General features: G+C 40.6%; 1 protein-coding gene across 1 annotated transcript in view; it reads right to left on the reverse strand.

The window, feature by feature from the left end:
• Window positions 1–10,489: 10,489 nt before the first annotated feature.
• The window catches only part of MEI1 (meiotic double-stranded break formation protein 1), a 34,587-nt gene continuing 29,627 nt past the window's right edge, over window positions 10,490–15,449 (reverse strand). Inside the window, exons 23-27 of the mRNA XM_053470279.1 lie at window positions 13,862–13,946; window positions 13,246–13,424; window positions 12,149–12,230; window positions 11,495–11,598; window positions 10,490–10,914 (exon numbers count right to left, since the gene is read on the reverse strand). Of these exons, the coding sequence (XP_053326254.1) occupies window positions 10,771–10,914; window positions 11,495–11,598; window positions 12,149–12,230; window positions 13,246–13,424; window positions 13,862–13,946 (594 nt within the window). The 3' untranslated portion in view covers window positions 10,490–10,770. The remainder of the gene's footprint in view (window positions 10,915–11,494; window positions 11,599–12,148; window positions 12,231–13,245; window positions 13,425–13,861; window positions 13,947–15,449) is intronic.

Consider the following 15,449-nt stretch of genomic DNA (forward strand, 5'->3'; position numbering starts at 1 on the left):
ATTCTGCTATTTGTCCTGTGCCTCCACACAGCTGAAGAAGGTATTCCGAAAAGCGTCCTGTGTTTTTTTTTTTTGGCGCTCGCCTGGCCAGGCACAATACTCTCTCAGTGGTGAGTATTTCCCTTCTATATATTATCCCTTGTTGGGGTTGAAGGAATTATCTTGTTTATTTTTTATTTATTTGATACATATATTTGGATTATATATACTGTCTTTTAAGTATTTTACTTTATGATATTTTATTATATACCATTTATTGGTATTTTTGTATTTATTTCCGTCTTTATTGTGCTATATATGTATGTATATGTATTTATTAAAATTTTTGTTTTTATACTGATCTTAGCGCTGTCTTTTGAGTTTATTTTTGTTTTTATAGGTTTTCCCTATTTCTTGGTGAGTCCTTTATTGTGAAGACTAGCTGCTTTGCTCTATATTGGTTACTAATTATTCTTTATACAAAATCCCAATATCCCCTCCTCCATATATGGCTGGTAATCATAATTGATATTATTTCTTTTATATTATTCACATATAATTATCATTAATTGGTGTAGGATTTCTTTTCTTTTTTTCTCTCAAAAAATATTTCTTTCACAATAAATTAAGCGCTGTAGTTTTTTGCTGAGTTCAGAAATAACTCAATGGTTTTATGTTTTTTTTTTGCAAGTTATTGGCCAATAAGTACAAGTAGCGTTTTGGTATTTCAAAACCATTTTTCCCCCAAATCTGGTCATTCTGCATCTTTGATGCTGGCCAATGCAATTTACCCCACCAAACCATATATTTTTGGAAACTAGACACCTCAAGGTATTTCAAATGCTGGTATTTTAACCCTTTCGTGTACTTATTTTACCTGCCTTTGTCAATTTGTGGTGGTATTTGTGTTTTTTTTTCACACACACAGTCCAGGGATGTACTGCACCTCAATGAGGAGGGGGCTGCAGTGCTAGGGGAGAAAATGGCTAGGGGAATTGAGGATCTTTTAAACTAGGTTCTGGGGGGAGGATAAAGATAGAAATTAAGTGCTAGCTAGAGTAGACTGGGAAGAGGGTCTAGCTATGGGAAAAGGGGGTGAGCGCACTGGTGGGGTTAGCACAGACAATATGGTGTTGCATAGTACAAAACCTGCTGTCAAGAATTATTTGTCAACTGTTACAACAGAAATGGGTAGTAGGGCTGCAACTAACGATTATTTTAATAATCGATTAGTTGGCCGAAATGTTTTAATTTTAAAACAATGTAATAAAAAACATACAATTTACACTTTCATCTCTTTATCGCAATGGCCTCTCTCTCTCTCTCTCTCTATTCACCTTCTTATTTTACTGACATAATAACAAAAGCGACAAGAACCCAAACACAGTGTTTCTCAAACTAGGTTTTAATACAAAGTTATTAGTAAATATTAATTCATATGTTAACTATTTTTCATATTTAATAAAAACTATGAGAAAAAAGCCTTGTTTATATTTTCTTGTATTTACCAAACTACCCCCAGTTATGCACATCTGACCCTCAGCTTGCCACTCTGCCCCCATATATGCCTTATACCTCCTATATGCCAGAGATTCCACTGTGCCCCCTGATATGCCACTGTGCCCCCTGATATGCCTTATAACGTCCAATATGCCACTCGCCCCCATTTATGCCTTATACCTCCCTATATGCCACTATGCACCCTGATATGCCACTCCGCCCCCCATAAATGAAATTCATTATACTCCCTGATTCACCACTCTGCCTCCCCCAGATATGCCACTCTGAAATTCATTATACTCCCCCTATACACCACTCTAACTCCCCCAGATATGCCATTCTGCCTCCCTGAAATTCATTACACCCCCATACACCACTCTGCTACCCTGAAATTCATTATACCCCCCATACACACTATAACTCACCCATACACCACTCTGCCTCCTCCCCCCTCCCATATACCACTCTGCCTCCTCCCCCCTCCCATATACCACTCTGCCTCCTCCCCCCTCCCATACACCACTCTGCCTCCCCCCTCCCATACACCACTCTGCCTCCTTCCCCCTCCCATACACCACTCTGCCTCCTCCCCCTCCCATACACCACTCTGCCTCCTCCCCCCTCCCATACACCACTCTGCCTCCTCCCCCCTCCCATACACCACTCTGCCTCCCCCCTCCCATACTCCACTCTGCCTCCTCCCCCTCCCATACACCACTCTGGCCCCTCCCATACACCACTTTGCCTCCTCCCCCTCCCATACACCACTCTGCCTCCTCCCCCCTCCCATACACCACTCTGCCTCCTCCCCCTCCCATACACACTCTGCCTCCTGTCAGCAACGGAGGTTCACATGACACCAGGGAGCCGAGTAGAGTGGTGTATGGGAGGGGGAGGAGCCAGAGCCTCCCGACTCCCTAATGTTTTGTGAACCTCCGTTGCCGACAGGCACTTTCACTGCAGCTTCATAGAAGCCTCAGCTTCAAGCCTTCACTTGAAGGGCAGTGACAGGGGCTGTCTGTGCGCATCGTGCAGACCCCCACCGGCTGACAGAGAGGATGATCCTCTGCAGGAGACCTCGATTCTCTGTCAGCCGGTGGGGGTCTGCACGATGTGCACAGACAGCCTCCGTTACTCACCTTCACTTCCGCTGGGGCTTCTACATCATGTGATGCTGCCACTGCATCGTAGGAGCAGAAGTGGAGGGGAGAGGCTGAAGTTGTCTGTGCGCATCGCATGGACACTCACCTGCTGACAGTGAGGGGAATCCAGGTCTCCTACAGCATTGCGGGGGATCTGGATTCTAGTGTTATAATCCGATCTCTGTTTGAGGTCGGATTATACAAGGAGAGGAGTTTTTCAGAGCATTTGCTCTGAAAAAACCTCTTTTTATAATCGATAAAAATCGATTCGAATAATAGATAATGAAAATCGTTGTCGATTTTATCGATTAGTTGTTTCAGCCCTAATGGGTAGTGTCTGGGTAATGTCTGACGTGGTGGGATGATACGCATGACTGGTGAGTAAACTTACATGCAAACCCTAAACTTAAGCCCAGTATTAAGGAAGATGTGCATGATGACAGTAGTAATGTGGAGATGCTGTGGGTGGAGATTAACCTAGATAGTAGAAAGGGTCACACACTACTTGTGGGTGTATGCTACAAGCCACTCAACCAGGGGCGAAATCTAATCTAAACGGCCGCTGGGTGCTGATGCCGGTGGCCGGCGCTACTATAATAGTTTTTTTTTTACTTACTATGGGAAACAGATCCGGCTTGTCATATTAAATTTAAAAAAAGGTATTAAAGCAGCGCCGGCCAGCAGCATCAGCACCCAGCGGCCGCGTGCGACGGCCGCCTAGTGATGGGAGCAATGCCAGCGTGAGGGTTGAAAGCTCCGCCCCCCCGCACGGAGCTTTCACTCCTCGCGCTGCTCCCGTCACTATGCAGCCAATCTAATCTAAACGGCCGATGCGTGCTGCTGATGCCGCCGGCCGGCGCTACTTTAATATTTTTATTTTATTTAATATGGCAAGCCGCACGCAGCACGCATCGGCCGTTTAGATTAGATTTGCCGCATAGTGATGGGAGAAGCGTCAGGGGTGAATGCTCCGCCCCCTCGCACTCAGACTGCTGGAGCACCGGATGTCAGTGACACGACGTAGAAAACGGCAGTCTGCAGCTACCAGGGAACGGAGGTCTACAAGAAGAAGTGGGAGATGTACAAGGTTATTGAACCAATCTATATTTGTACAAATTATATATTATTTTATTGTATTCATTAAAAAAACGGTAGTGTCACCTCCGTGCCCAATCAGCCCCTCCTAGTGTCACCTCTGACCCCTTTCAGTTCCCCATGTCATTGCTGTCCCCATCAGCCCCAACCAGTGTCACCTCTGTCCCCAATCAGCACCCCATGTCATTACTGTCCCCATTCAGCTCTCCAGTGTCACCTCTGTCCCCAATCAGCCCCTCCCAGTGTCACCTCTGTCCCCTTTCAGCCTCTCCATGTCATTGCTGTCCCTATTCAGCTCTCTAATATCACCTCTGTCCCCAATCAGCCCCTCCCAGTGTCACATTTGTCTGCATTCAGCACCCCCATGTCATTGCTGTCCACATTAAGCTCCCCAGTGTTACCTGTGTCCCCAATCATACCCTCCCGGTGTCACCTCTGTCCACAATCAGCCCCTCCCAGTGTCATTACTATCCCCATTCAGCTCCCCACTGTCACCTCTGTCCCCATTCAGCCCCCCATGTCATTACTGTCCCCATTCAGCTCTCCAGTGTCACCGCTGTACCCATTCAGCCCCCCATGTCATTGCTGTCCCCATTCAGCTCCCCAGTGTCACCTCTGTCCCCAATCAGCCCCTCCCAGTGTCACCTGTCCCCTTTCAGCCCCCATGTCATTACTGTCCCCATTCAGCTCTCCAGTGTCACCTCTGTCCCCATTCAGCCCCCCATGTCATTACTGTCCCCATTCAGCTCTCCAGTGTCACCTGTCCCCATTCAGCCCTCCATGTCATTACTGTCCCCATTCAGCTCTCCAGTGTCACCTCTGTCCCCATTCAGCCCCCCATGTCATTACTGTCCCCATTCAGCCCCCCATGTCATTACTGTCCACATTCAGCTCCCATGTGTCAGCTCTGTCCCCAATCAGCTCTTCCAGGGAATTAATATTTGAGAGTGTATGGGCCCACTTGATCCTGGTAGGGTACTCATATTAGCCTTAAAAACACTTTCCCTGCTGCTGTGTACTATACGTCCCATAATTCTCAGCCAGTATCAGGGGGACATTTACCTGGCTGAGCATCAGGGGGACATTAGGTTTTGCGGTTTTTTTACTATCCTTTGTTGCTATTAAATTTACTTATGTTAAACCACATTTGAATCATATTTGTATTTTTATAATCAATATGCGTTAGAAAATCAGGAAAAGATGGGCTGATTCGGTGGCACAATGGGCCACTTGACTTGACTTGCCCCCCAGGCCTTAGGCTGCCAGCCCTCCCCTGCACTCAACATTAGTAATGAGGCGGAAGATCAGCTGCTATTTCAAATTGAAAAGGCTGCAAATAGGAATTAAGTTTTAATCATGGGAGATTTTAATTACCCAGATATAGATTGTAATAGTGGAACTTGTTCCACTAAGGGCAGCAAGTTTCTGAACCTGCTTAATGACCAATTTATGTCGCAATTAGTAGAGACCCCAACCAGAATGGATGCCTGTCTAGATCTGGTAATAACTAACAATTAACTAATTAATTATCTCAAACATTAAAGTAAGAGAACACTTGGGAAATAGTGACCATAACATGGTTTCATTTGAGATTAATTCCAAAAAGCAAATGGGTAACTGCTCTACCAAAACACTTAATTTCAGAAGGGCAAACTTTGACAGGCTAAGGTCAACTATGGAATGTATAGACTGGGATGGATTGTTCTCTGGGTTAAACACAGAGGACAAATGGAATACCTTTAAACACACATTGCAAAGTTACACAACCCAATATATACATATGGGAAACAAATACAAAAGAAACAAATCAAAACCAATGTGGCTTACCTGGAAAGTAAAACAGGAAATAAGTAATAACCAATTGGCATTTAAGCATTATAAAAGCGAGGGATCGGTAGTATCATTTATGGCATACAAAGATGCCAACAAAGCCTGCAAAAAGGAGATTAAAATGGCTAAACTAGAAAATGAGAAACTTATTGCCAAGGAAAGTAAAACCAATCCCAAGAATTTTTTAAAGTATGTAAATGGGAAAAAGTTAAAGGTAGAGAATGTTGGTACGTTATTATCTGAAACTGGAAATTTGGTTAGTGAGGACAGAGAGAAAGCCGACATCTTAAATGCTTTTTTTTCTTCTGTTTATACCAAGGAAGAACCAATGATGGAGCCCCTGCTGGCTAATTTTAAGGAACCGTTGCAGCAAACATGGGATTGGCTGACACAAGAAAAAGTGCTCAAGCAATTAAATACTGTTAAGGTAGACAAGGCCCCTGGACCGGATGGTATACACCCTAGGGTACTGAAGGAGCTAAGCCTAATTCTGGCCCAACCATTATTACTAATCTTTAGGGATTCTTTCAGCTCGGGCATAGTTCCATTAGATTGGCGCAAGGCAGATGTTGTGCCCATATTTAAAAAGGGATCAAAATTTTAACCGGGCAATTACAGGCCAGTAAGCTTAACATCGGTAGTGGGGAAATTATTTGAAGGGTTGCTAAAGGTATATATTCAAGATCATATCTTGATCCATAATCCAATTAGTAGAAGTCAACATGGATTTGTGAAAGACCGGTCTTGTCAAACCAACCTATTAGCATTCTATGAAGAAGTTAGTAAAAAATATAGAGCTGGGGGTGGCTGTAGATGTGATTTATCTGGACTTTGCTAAGGCATTTGATACGGTTCCGCATAAAAGGCTACTCTATAAATTAACAGAAATAGGCTTAGGGGCAAATGTCTGTATGTGGATAAGAAATTGGCTAAAAGATAGAATGCAGAGGGTTGTTGTGAATGGATGTTTCTCAGCCTGTACACAGGTATTAAGTGGAGTGCCTCAGGGGTCTGTCCTCGGTCCTCTTCTTTTTAATTTATTTATAAATGATCTCCCAAGCTGCATTGAGAGCCATGTCACAGTTTTTGCTGATGACACAAAATTAGGTCGGGTAATTCAGACTAATCTTGATGTTTCTTCTTTGCAGGAAGATTTAGAAAGAGTTGGGGACTGGGCGTGCAAGTGGCAGATGAGGTTCAATATAGAGAAATGCAAACTTATGCATTATGGTAAAAATAATAAAAATGCAACCTATTCTTTAAATGGAATATCCCTGGGGGAAACTACCAATGAGAAGGATTTAGGAATAACGGTTGACAACAGACTTGACAACAGTGCGCAATGCCAGCAAGCAGCTGCGAGGGCCAATATGGTTTTGGCATGCATAAAAAGAGGTATTGATTCAAGGGAGGAGGATATTATCTTGCCTCTTTACAGGTCATTGGTAAGACCTCATCTTGAATATGAGGTACAATTCTGGGCACCGGTCCTTAAAAAGGACATTATGGAATTAGAAAAAGTGCAAAGGAGGGCTACGAAATTAATAAGGGGATTGGGAGATACTAGTTATGAAGAGAGACTAAAAAAAAAAAATTATATACGCTAGAAAAACGGCGTCTCAGAGGGGATATGATAACATTATATAAATATATGCAAGGCCAATATAAAGAGCTCTTCAGTGACCTGTTCATTAACAGAAATATACAAAGAACAAGAGGTCACCCTCTGAGACTGGAAGAGCGCAGGTTTCATAGACGACAAAGGAAGGGATTCTTTACAGTGAGGAAAATAAAGGTATGGAATTCACTTCTAAGGGAGGTGGTGTTATCCAATACATTAGACACCTTCAAAAGGGGCCTCAATATTTTCTTAGAAAGGCATGACATACAGGGATATAAATAGAATAACATTAATACTTTAGAGCTTCTTGCTCCAAGGAGAAATACAATTGCCTCTTGGAGTCAAGAAGGAATTTTTTTTCCCCTGATGGCAGAATAAGAAGTAGCTTAATTAGGGTTTTTTTTTTTGCCTTCTTTTGGATCAAGAATAGGAAGGTTAGGTAGAAGGGTTGAACTTGATGGACTTAGGTCATTTTTCAACTTTATGAACTATATAACATTATTATTATTATACTTTATTTATAAAGTGCCTACAGATTCCTCTGTGCTGTACAAAGAAAAAAATGTTGCAGATAACGACACGTACAATACAGCAATTAACATACAGATACAAGAGGAATGAAGGGCCCTGTTCTCGCAGAAATTTATAATCTAGGTGGATAAGGGGTGAGAAACAGGAGGTGAGGACTGCGTGGTAGTGAATGATGTTAATGTAGGGCGGGATAAGGGTTGTAAGTGGATGAGAGGGAAGTTTTGATGTTTATGTCAGTGGTAGGCTTCCCTGAAGAGGAAGGTTGTTAGGGAGCATTTGAAGGAGGGTAGAGTTGGTGAGAGTCGGACAGCACGGGGAAGAGAGTTCCAGAGGGTTGGTGCTGTGCGAGAGAAGTCCTGTGGGCGGGCATGGGAGGAGGTGATAAGTGAAGATGCAAGGAGCGGGTCAGTGTTGGATCTTAGAGAACGGGCTGGAGTATATTTGCTAATGAGGGAGGATAGGAAGAGGGGAGTGGCGTTAGTGAGAGCTTTGTAGGATAGAGCGAGTATTTTGAATTTAATTCTGCTATGGATGGGAAAGTGTCAAAATGGTCGTAGTGAAAATATCTACGTTGTCTAATTTTCAACAACATATAATATATGGGGTGATTTTGAGATCTATTATCACTATTGCAAAATTTTAAAACAAAATGGAGTTTGAAGAAATCGATGTGTAACCTGTAACAGCCAAAATAGATTAAAATCCTAGGCATTTAGGGTGGGCTCCAAATCCGGACAAGTTAATGAATATACTTTGGGTATTTTTCCCCCATTGGTTCCAGATGTGTACCCATTAACCCCTTAACGACAATCCACGTACATGTACGGGGTTGCCGTGCAACGAGATAACGACAATGCCCGAACATGTACGGGCTGCCGTTAAATAGCTGCATTGCCGCGATCGCGGCGTTTTCGCCGCGATCGGCGGCTTTGCAGCATCCACGGAAGCCTCCCAAGTGAAGAAAAATGGCCGCCGCCGCACCGATCATGAAAGATCGCGGCGGCGCCCGGCTAAAACAGCTTAGGAAGCGATCTGAATCGCTTCCTAAGCATAAACGGTGTTACTGACATGCCTCGATATCGAGGCACGTCAGCAACACTACCCCCTACCCCGATCACCTTGTGATTGCTCCGAAGAGCAACCACAAGTGCCATCCTGTAAATGACGTTGCCGTCATTCACAGGATGGCATCAACAATGGATATGAGTTCATAGAGGGTCTATCCAGACCCTCTTGTGAACTCTCGAGCTCCTCCTGCAGGTTGAATGCAGGTACTGCATCCAACCATGCAAGGTCAATGGAGCCCAGCTCACTAATGAGTGATTAGTAAAAAAAAAAAAAAAAAAAAAATTAAAAAAAAATTTAAAAAAAATTTTAACAAATGTTTAAAAAAAATTAAAATAATATGGTAACATATAAAAATCCCCACTGTCACAAAAAAAAAAATTAATAAGCAAGTCCTAAAATTCTTTATCTTTACAAAAATTCCAGCATGGAAAGAGTTTAAATATTGGCATTACAAATGCCCATAGGGTGTCTCGTATTAAAAAATGCATGAGTGGATGGGATAAATTGAATTGGCCGGGTTCAAAGGTGTCCCAAATATGGGACATGGGGGCAGTAGGATCAGATGGCCAAAAAATACACACCTCACAAAGGCGGCCTTTTACCTCCCAAATAACCCAACAAACCCATGCATGTGGGGTATCACTGCGCTCAGGAGATGTCACTGAACACATATTGGGGTGTTGTTTGACACGGACATATACCAGGAGCGATAAATTTATACCCGAAGTACAACGTGTGTGAAAAAAATACAAAAAAATGTACTACCATAAAGTTTCACAAAGGCTGGTGGTAAAATTAGTGCATGGAAAGGGTTAAATTACCAGCATGTGAAATACCTTGGGGTGTCTAGTTTTTAAAAATATATGACTTGATGGGGTAAATTGCATTGGCCGGCTTCAAAGATACCCGAAATGGCACATGGGGGGAAGAATTACCAGATTTGGAAAAAAAAGGTTTTGAAATAGCAAAACGCTTCCTGTACTTATTGCCCCATAACGTGCAGAAAAAAGCAAAAAAACATAAAAACATTGGGTATTTCTAAACTCAGGACAAATAGTAGAATCTATTTAGCAGGTTTTTTCATTCGTTTTTGCAGATGAGTAAAAGTTTTTTGTTTAAAAAGTGAGAAAAAGTAATTTTTTAACAAAAAATCCCCATATTTTATCATTTTTTTTATAGTAAATTAGATGATATGATAAAATTAATGGTATCTAAAGAAAGCCCTGTTTGTCCTGAAAAAAAACAATATATAATATGTGTGGGAGCACGAAATGAGAAAGAAGAAAATCACAGCTAAACAGGAACACCGAAAAATGTTAAAATAGCCATTGTCCCACAATATACTACGAGTAATAACCCCTATTGTCCTTAAGGGGTTAAACCATGAGAAGAATGTGTTGTGTGTTGTTGTTTTTTTTCACACTTTTTAAAAATGTTATTTATAAAATGTAAATAAAAAAATTAAACAAAAATGTTATTTATATAAAAAATGTATCACATAAATGAATATAGGTTCAAAAAAAGCCCTACTTGTACTGAAGAAAAATAAATTCATATAGATACATATATATATGTATATGGTTGAAGAAAGACATAACAAAAAAAAGAAAAAGGCAGTTTTATAATGGAGCAATATATACAGCTACCCAAGGCATCTATGCTGAAGTCATTGTGTGTCTAGCATGACAGCTCTTTCTGACATATAAACCAGTCTACAAAATAACTGGAGATTAACAATATTATTATTTTTATTTATTTTTTGAGATTACCTGTACAAACATTACTGATACCATCAGAAAACATGCAGACAAACCATTTTCACAGATAATTTCCCTCATTTTATCTCTTGCATGTCTCTCGTCTGAGTATAAAGTAACCTTCTAAAAGCAGCCATAGGAGAACCATGCAAATGGAAGTTATTGTAAGATTGTATATGTGATATTAAGACAAACATGAATCAGGACAGAAAAATTATACCTCTTACAAAACTGCACATGAAATATTTTAGCAACTAACCTGCTGCAAAAAGATCTTTAAATCCACAATAGCAGTAGCCGTAAGTTCTGATAATGTAAGTTTTGATGCCTCTTCAATAATTTTTTTTATCTCAGATGCTGTAATAATATTAGCGCTCTCATATTTCAGAAACTAAAAAAATAATAAAAACATTTTGCAATTCTTCTAGGATATTTACAATTGTTTAAGTGTCAGCCCTGTCCTTTATTAGGAGGAGCACCAAAGCACATTGCGATACACCACTCATTATTTCCTTATTTGCACAGTGAAAGGACTCGTTTGATTATTAATCATTAGCAAGCTTTTTAATTATTTGAATTATTATTTATATGTTTAAATCAGTCCAATGGCTATATTTTGCTACCGAAGAAACCAATATTAACTGCCTTTAAGGGGTATTTGTATACCCCACACCATACTACAGTCACAAAGTAATGCTCGGGCAAAATAAAATCTCAAAATCAGTTTTTCAGAACTCAGTAGATGTGTGACTTAATGCAACAGACCACATTATACTTCACATGACAGAGATTCCTCAGATTTTTAAGACTATATGCATTAAGGCTATTATGAATTTTGAAGTTCAAAATATTAAAAAATGTTTGGAATCGGCACAGTCCTCAAAATAAATTTCTGGTAACTCTAAGTGTACACTTATTCCTTCAAACTAGGTGAATACAGCGGTGCCACATAATGGTAGATCCTTACTCACAAGCGTCATAAAGCGAAGAATTCCAGGCTGCAGGAAACCAGTTTCTAATTCAAGTGAAGTAAGAAGCACAAATCGGTTCCACGGCTGTGATGCCACATGATGAGCTAAAACAAAAAAAAAAAACTTTTATAGTATAAAACTAAAAACATTATTTATATATTATAAGTTAAAAAAAGAATAGCGGACAAAAGAAAATGATTTTATATATCCAGGCTAGGAAGTCAAAATGTGTTAATAATCAAATATAGTAAAAGCCCTGAGTAGAACATCATCAACCAATTGGCTTAATTTGCAGGCAGGACTCTGGAATATGGAGACAATATGGAGACAGCATGAGAACTATCAATAAAGCTGACAATGCTGGCTCCTGACCAGATAAGAATATTTGTGTTTTTTGGATGTGGTCCATGTTGATTTTATCCTGCCGATATATACATAAAATATTGTAGTTTCCCACAGCACACAGCTTATCTATGCTTAAGGAAGTAAGGCATTTCCATCTTGCGCATAAGATCCACCACACTTATGCTGGCTTTAGTGAAAGATTATTTATCTGTGTGATCTAAGCTGACCCTTCTATGAATTTTACATCAACATTAGACAGCATATACAACGATAAATCAAAATGGTTTAAATATAAAAAGAGGGACTCACCAAGATTGAGATCTCTGGCATGCAGAAAATCTAACAGAGTTTCGATACAATTTATGGCTGCGCGGACAAGTAAAAAGTCTTTCTGTTAAAAAAAAAAAAACAACCCAAAAACATAAGCGAATGGAATCACTGTATTCCTCTATTCTACAAGGATATACAAGCGTAACTTAAGTTAAAACATGTAAAATGTGTTGTAGCGTATATTGGCAATCTAAACAATGTGTTAAAAATAAAGACAGAAACAAGTAAACCTGGTACAGGAGTTAACGCACAAATATAGTCTATGCCATCAAAAAGTTTAGTGTGCCCTTAAACACTACAAAGCACTACTGAATCCTTGCTTAACAGAGATGTTCTGACTCTGTAGAGAGTCGACAGCAAGCTATCTGGATCACGTGTGCAAAAATTAGTATGCGTTATAGGGCAACTATTTTCCTTTTTTTTTTCTTCTTTATTTTACTAATCACATTGTCATTAGTAAGCTGGGCTCCATTTGGTTGAATGCAGTACTTCTATTCAGCCTGCAAAGGGAGCCCAGAGTCCTCAGGAGGGTCTGGATAACTCTCTTAAATCAGGCATCCATGGCTGTATTATATATGGCGGAAGTTGACGCCCTGGAGAGGGGACACACGGGGCCCCTACTCCAGATCTCGGTGTTGTTGAATGTCGTAGATCGCGTTCTTCATCCTAATGTGTCAGGCACGTCAATTGTCACCAACGTGGTGTTTTTCCGTGACGTGCCTTCCACATCAATTGCCCTGAAGGGGTTAACTGTGTTGATATATAATCCTGATTATGCCACTCCCATTGGCATTGTGCTACAGTACAGGCTCCTGCTACCTAGAAGTCCACAAGGTGGCTCATTATTCAGATCTGTCTGGCAATCCAAAATAATTCAATACATTACTTTAATACAATTTGGACTGTTCTGACTTTTAGTCTGAAAAATTGGAATCTGGGTTATGTTTAAGCAATATTGCTTAAATCTCTGGGGATGGGGGGCAATGCCTTGTTGCAATGATGGTAGAATTCCCACCAAGTATCCGAATTGTTCTGGGAAGCAGCAAAAGAGTAAACATGGAATATTTATAATGTACCTGTATCAGTAGATTCTGTAAAGCAGCAAGTAGGTAAAGAATGCTCTTTACATTCAGGGGATAAAGAGCAGATTCCCTTTCAGTCCGTGACCAATTGCTGCTTTCTGAATGTTTAATCTTCAGCAGAGCTGAGGTAAATTTTTGCTTCAACAGGATTTTTAATAGCTGAATACGGCTAACTGAAGAGAGAATTAAATTACTGTTAATTTGTACTTTAAATGAAGAATCTTATTAAAGAAAAGTTCATGATGATAAATATAAAACCAAGAGTAGTCATGAAATGTTGGATTCAGTATTTAACTGTGTGTTTTCCAGTTAGGGGAGCATGTAACTCAGTGACATTACTATGTATTAAAGAGGCACAGCCAAGTGAGCTTCCACTGTAACATGTGCCAAGTTGGCTCCTCTTTACACTTAGCAATAACGTGAGGAGAACATAAAACATTTATACAGAATCAGCACACTGAAGTAGTGCTATCAGAAATGGGATATATTTTCAAATATTCAAAAATAATACAAAGGATATACAAGCTCAGAACTGAAGTTAAAACATGTAAAATGTGTTGTATCGTCTATTTCCAACCCACAGCCTTAAACCAAATTGAATCTACCGTACCTATAAGCATGGATGATTTCTTTTTTGAGTTGAATGAAATTAAATGTAGCATCTTATCTATATCCATATCAAATGATCTGTGCACCTGTTAAAATAAACATATTAATTTAAAAAAAAACTATTAATAATAACATGGATGCTTTTCTGATTTAAATTTGTTTCATGGGAAACATACTAGATCAATGACGATTAGAGCATTGAATTTATATATATATAAACAAATTATCGTTAAGTGTAAAAAAAAATAGTTTTACCTCAGATACATAGAAAGTGACAGATAACCATTAGACCCATCCAGTCTGCCCGACCTCTGAGTACTTTCCTTAGTACCTGCCCTTATTCTATATGTAGCTTGGCCTTATGCCTATCCCATGCTTGCTTAAATGTCTTTACTGTATTAACATCTACCCCTTCTGCTAGAAGGCTATTCCATGTGTCTACCACCCTTTCCGTAAAGTAATATTTCTTGATATTACCATTAAACCTTTGCCCCTCTCGCTTATGACTTGACCTCTTGTTGTGGTAGTATTCCCTTTAAGTATTTAAATGTTTCTATCATATCCTCCCTGTCACACAGGCTATATAGGTTAAGATCCTTTAACCTATCGTGGTAAGGTTTATCCTGTAATCCATAAACCATTTTAGGTGCCTTTCTCTGAACTTTCTCCAACATATCTATATCCTTCTGGAGATACGGTCTCCAGTACTGTACACAATACTCAGGGCCGCCCGAAATCTAATCTAAACGGCCGCTGGGTGCTGATGCCGCCGGCCGGCGCTACTTTAATACTTTTTTTTTAAATTTAATATGGCAAGCCGGATCGGCTATTAAATGAAAAAAAAAACATAGCATTAAAGCAGCGCTGGCCGGCGGCATCAGCACCCAGCGGCCGTATGCGATGGCCGCCAAGTGATGGGAGCAGCGTGAGGGGTGAAAGCTCCGCCCCCTCGCACTCACCTTTCACCCCTCACGCTGCTCCCATCACTATGCGGCCATCAGACTTCTGGAAATCGAATCTAAACGGCCGCTGCGTGCTGATGCTGCTGGCCGGCGCTACTTTAATCCTTTATTTATTTTTAATATGGCATATTAAAGTATCTCCAGCCGCTGGCATTAGCACCCAGCAGCCGTTTAGATACGTTTTCCAGCAGTCTGATGGCCGCACACTGGTGGGAGCAGCGTGAGGGGTGAAAGGTGAGTGCGAGGGGGCAGAGCCACTTCACTTGACTTGCCCCCCAAGCCTTAGGCTGCCAGCCCTCCTCTGACAATACTACAATTGACGTCTCAACAGTGCTCAGTACAACGGCATGAGCACTTCCCTCTTTCTACTGCTAATACCTCTCGCTATACAACCAAGCATTCTGCTAGCATTACCTGCTGCTCTACTGCACCTTCTTACCTTTAAATCCTCAGAAATAATTACCCCTAAATCCCTTTCCTCACACGTTGAGGTTAGGACAGTATCAAATATTCTATACTCTGCCCTTGGGTTTTTATGCTCTAGATGCATTACTTATCCACATTAAATGCCAGTTGCCACAGCTCTGACCATTTTTCCAGTTTACCTAAATCATTTGCCATTTGACT

The sequence above is a fragment of the Spea bombifrons genome, chromosome 6, assembly GCF_027358695.1.
Source record: "Spea bombifrons isolate aSpeBom1 chromosome 6, aSpeBom1.2.pri, whole genome shotgun sequence".
Classification (NCBI taxonomy): domain Eukaryota; kingdom Metazoa; phylum Chordata; class Amphibia; order Anura; family Pelobatidae; genus Spea; species Spea bombifrons.